At 34.9% G+C, this 4,514-nt stretch overlaps 1 protein-coding gene across 1 annotated transcript; it reads left to right on the top strand.

Moving 5' to 3' along the window:
- The first annotated feature begins 343 nt into the window (after window positions 1-343).
- LOC107792846 (zinc finger CCCH domain-containing protein 15) lies at window positions 344-3,726 on the top strand. Its single transcript, XM_016615095.2, has 3 exons — window positions 344-482; window positions 1,201-1,889; window positions 3,121-3,726. Exons 2-3 carry the CDS (start codon window positions 1,275-1,277, stop codon window positions 3,436-3,438), a joined length of 933 nt encoding a protein of 310 aa, XP_016470581.1. The 5' UTR covers window positions 344-482; window positions 1,201-1,274; the 3' UTR covers window positions 3,439-3,726.
- The last annotated feature ends 788 nt before the right edge of the window (window positions 3,727-4,514 follow it).

Genomic DNA, 4,514 nt, shown 5'->3' with positions numbered 1-4,514 from the left:
TGCTTATTTATTTATATTTTGATACCCTTATTGAAAATTCTGGCTCCGCTACTGGCTGCGGATATCAAATGGTTAAAACAAAACAAAAGAAGATGTCATCATGTCTTTCCCGCTCAAATAAATTTGATTTTCCATCTCACATCCTTCAGTTAGTTAGAGTGAGTTGGTTGAAATGACGATAATACCCTCAGAAACCTTTTACTTGAAAATCATTTCAAGGGCAAATAGTGTCAAATAACTGAATTATGATTCTGTTATATAGTTACAAAGACGGAGCAGTATATACACTAATAAACGGTTTCCATTTTCCTTTTCCCAAATTGCCCCTCCCTCACCAGAGTTTTTGCAAGTATATATATTGAGCTAATTCATCCCCCATTCTAGCAAAGCCCATAACTTCTCTCTTAATTTACTCTTTCTCTCTCTAGTAGAATAATCAGTATCTTCAGCTCACTTCAAATAGCTCGTTGCTGTTTCATCAGGTAAAAACTCTTAATTCCGTTAATCTTCAATTAAAATACTTCAAATTCGTTGAATTTCTGAATATATGAATGTGTGTGTGTGTGTGTGTGTGTGTGTGTGTGTGTGTGTGTGGCATTGGCATTATGTATTAACATGCTCGATTACGTATGCATTGTTGCCTCTGCAATGTTAGATTGATCAGTTCTATGTAAAGTTTCAGTTTTGATCGAACTTTCTAGAAATAGAAATTTTTTAGCGTGATTGTATAACTGTAAGGTTAATTAGAACGAATGAATTGAAATATCTGTGTGAACCGTGTTATACTGTAATATCATTATTAGTAATTACTTCCATTGCAAGTTTCAGAAGTACGTTTGGTTTACTGTGTATTGAGAACTTAAAAGTGAACGTTTGGTTGTATTTCTGATTGTTTCCAAATTGATGCTAATTTTTACAAAATTATAACGAAAATAATTGCTTGAGCTTGTTTTTTGATCAATTTTACTTTTTGAACTTAGGATTAGATAAATATCGAACTAATTTCAGTAGAAAACTGTTACATTTGCGTTTATGGAGGAACTCAAGAGAGGAATTTTGGAGCTCTCTAACTGAATTTTTCATATTCAAATGCAGAAATATATAAGGTCTGTGTGTGTGAGAGTGTTCGTATCTATAAATAGGAAGACAAATTGCTTATTTTCAGACTGATGAATTTGTTTTTCCGATTTATATCTGCAGCAACTTGCGTAGCATACAGATATACAAATATAAATCGGCGGGTACGAAACACGTTGATTTTTAAGCACGAGAATATGCAGAGAGAAAGCTCAACAACCGCCGGCCACGGTGGCGCGTACAACTACAACACTCCGTCATCGCCGCCGTCGTTACTCAGTCAACCAAATGCATTCAATCTAACATCACTTTACTCGTCGATTTTATTCCCTCAAAATCAAAATTCTCAGTCGCTTATTGACCAGCATTATCATGAAGATCTCATGGATCGTCACAACAGAGTATTATCTCAGCTCCTCGAAGCAGAGAAAAAAACCCTAGCTCTTCGTCAAGAGAACATCAACTTAAAAATGGCGAATTTCAATTTGAACAATCAGCTGTCGTTGTTGCTGAAGGCTACGAGTTCGGATTATGGGCCGGGTTTGGGCCTGGATTCGGTTGTGGATGGGATACGGAGAATGCATATTGGTGTTGGTGAGGAGGAGACGTCCAGTGACGGGCATTCGTGGGAAGATTTAGTTGCGGATCGTCATTTGAGCCCAACTAGCGTGATGGATTCAGGTCGGGCTGAGGGCGTGAATCGGGTTCTATTGCCCAAGAGTATATCTGTACGTTCTAATGGTTACTTGAAAACAATTCATGCTGGTGGTGGAAGTAGGCCGCAGACTTCGACCAAATCAGTCCACACAGCGGTACATATTTCTTTTACCTTGTTCAGTCATTTTTTCCCTTTAACTAATTCGATAATATAGAATAAGTTTATACTATCACTATATAAAGATAAAACGTAGATCTTTTTTTTTTATATGCTGATTTTAGTTATGTACTTTGTCATGCATTTATATTTAAATATTATGGACCCAATCAAAACATTTATAATATTGAGGACTCATAAAGGCGATCAGAACTAACTGCATTATGTTTCTTTGTAATGAAAATGCAGTGTTCTTTCACATTATCGTTTATTAATTGGAACAATGGAGTCAGTAGTAGAATGAGTTGGTGTCTAATATGATGGGGTTGTAGAAATATACTCCATTGCATGTACATAGTAGCATTTTGTTTACATTGCACTGACAAATTTTTAAATGAATGGAGCATCTATAAATTCATTCAAAATAATTTTACCTATAGTAATTGAACTTTATCTTAAAGTAATAAAGCTATTTATTGTCATATTAAAGTTATAAAAGACGCATTTTGTTTACATTGCACTTGAAAATACTCCATTGATGTAATATACTTCCTCTGTTTCAATTTAGATGAGTTAGTTTGACTCGACGTGGAGTTTAAGAAAAAATAAGAAGAGTTTTGAAACTTGTGGTCTTAAAAGCATAAGGATAAAAAGATTTGTGGACCCATGATATTTGTGTGGTTATAAAAGTTTTTCATTAAGGGTAAAATGTGTAAAATGACGAATTTAAAGTTAAATTATTTCCAAATTTAAAAATGTGTCATTTATTTTGAAAGAGATTAAAAAAAGTAACTCATCTAATTTGAAACGAATGGAGTAACATTTTGTTTACTTTGCACTTGAAAATACTCATTTCATGTAAATAGAGCATTTTTGTTTATGTTGGTTGCATTGACAATTTTTTGTATGAAGTGAGCGTCTATAGCTTCTTTCTTGACCATGAGTTAGGCTAAGTATAAATATGAAATACCACAAAGTGTAATTACTTGCTTGGTCAAGACATATTCTGATACCGACGATTCCAAAAGTGAAAGGATTCAAGAAGATTAGGATGACCAAGACAGTCAGAAAGCTCTGTTCAATTAGCTCACTAGCTAAGAAACATCATCTTTGTATTCTCTAACTTTTACCCTGTATAGAGATTGAGTAAAATCACATTTTCAGCCCATGAGCTAGATTGATGGTTAATTTGTGCATGGCCTCACACATGTTTGGTGGTGGTGATGCAGCAAAAGGTGTATGTGAAAGGAGGAGGTAATAAAAAGGAAGAACAACCACTTGAATTAGAGGTGTACAATCAAGGCATGTTCAAGACTGAACTCTGTAACAAATGGCAAGAAACAGGGGCATGTCCATATGGAAACAACTGCCAATTTGCTCATGGCATTGAAGAACTTCGTCCAATCCTTCGCCACCCCCGCTACAAAACTGAGGTATGCCGAATGGTCCTCAATGGTGATCCCTGTCCTTACGGTCATCGCTGCCATTTCCGTCACACACTCACTGACCAAGAAAAGCTCATGAGATCACTCAATACCAGGTCTTAAAAGTGATCAAAGTAACTAATAAGTAAGTAATAACCTGATGGTTTTCAGAACCAGATACACTTAAATTGAAAGATCTGTTTATAACCAAGTAAAATAATTGGAACAATTGTGAAAAGAATGGATGCAAATTGAGAAATTGACTGTGTAAGTAAAAAAGAATAATTGCATCATAAAGTCAAGAGGATATATGGTTGTGATAAAAAGAGAGTGGCTTGATTGCATAGAAGGTGAATAGTAGTGCTGGACTCGTATATTCTCTCACTACTCTTGTAATTCTCTTTACGTTAATGTCAACATTTGATACATAATGATACTTCTGTCAAAGTGTTTGTTTGTTTTGTATCTTCTAAAGCTAGATAGAGAGAGAGTCTTTAGTGATGATTAATTCCAACCATATCTTTGATTGTAATTCAAATGTTGAAATATTATAGACTCCGTGGGAAGTTACTGATTTCTTTGGTTTTACTTCTTTTGGAAATGTAATCATTGTACATTTAATTTCTGGTAAACATTCTTCAAATATTCCGTTTCTCCACTTCAAGTTGCTCAATCATGTCGAGATTGGTTATGTTTGTTATAATTTGAGCATTATTTGTGTGGCTTTTATTTGATGTGACCATAGTCTATACCTTTTGCTTTGGCATGCACCCTTGCCGCTGCCTATGATATCTGTAGATGCCACCCTTATGCATACAAATTCATTGTTCAAATTAGTGAGACATCATTACCAACAATTCAGTTGGCTTATTTTATATTTATTGGTACAAAGAATGAAAGACAAGGAACTAAGAAACACAAGAATCAAACGGAGACACAAATGAATAACAGGGATGTGTTGCAAAGTTCGTCGCAATTAAATGGATGTTCTATTTGCGACTACCCTAAAATACACATGATATAATAGACACATCAAATCGACAACAAAACCAGCAGTCAGTGCAATCACTATCAGAAGTACAATCTTTTGAGCAAGTTAGAATATCATTTCACTGTGGGAGAAGTCTCCTCTTGATTCCTGAGAAATTATGGCCAACACTTCGTGTAGCACTAACTTGCTTCTTCAAGAACCAAGAGAC

Source organism: Nicotiana tabacum, chromosome 20 (assembly GCF_000715075.1).
Source record: "Nicotiana tabacum cultivar K326 chromosome 20, ASM71507v2, whole genome shotgun sequence".
Lineage (NCBI taxonomy): Eukaryota > Viridiplantae > Streptophyta > Magnoliopsida > Solanales > Solanaceae > Nicotiana > Nicotiana tabacum.
Note: the sequence above shows the minus strand (reverse complement) of the source record. Positions and strands in the feature narration are given on the sequence as shown.

Bases quoted from the DNA above. Each gene is read 5' to 3' on its own strand.
- LOC107792846 (XM_016615095.2), top strand. From the start codon at position 1,275: ATGCAGAGAGAAAGCTCAACAACCGCCGGCCACGGTGGCGCGTACAAC. The intron at 1,890-3,120 runs GTACATATTTCT...GTGGTGATGCAG, and splicing joins CCAAATCAGTCCACACAGCG to CAAAAGGTGTATGTGAAAGG.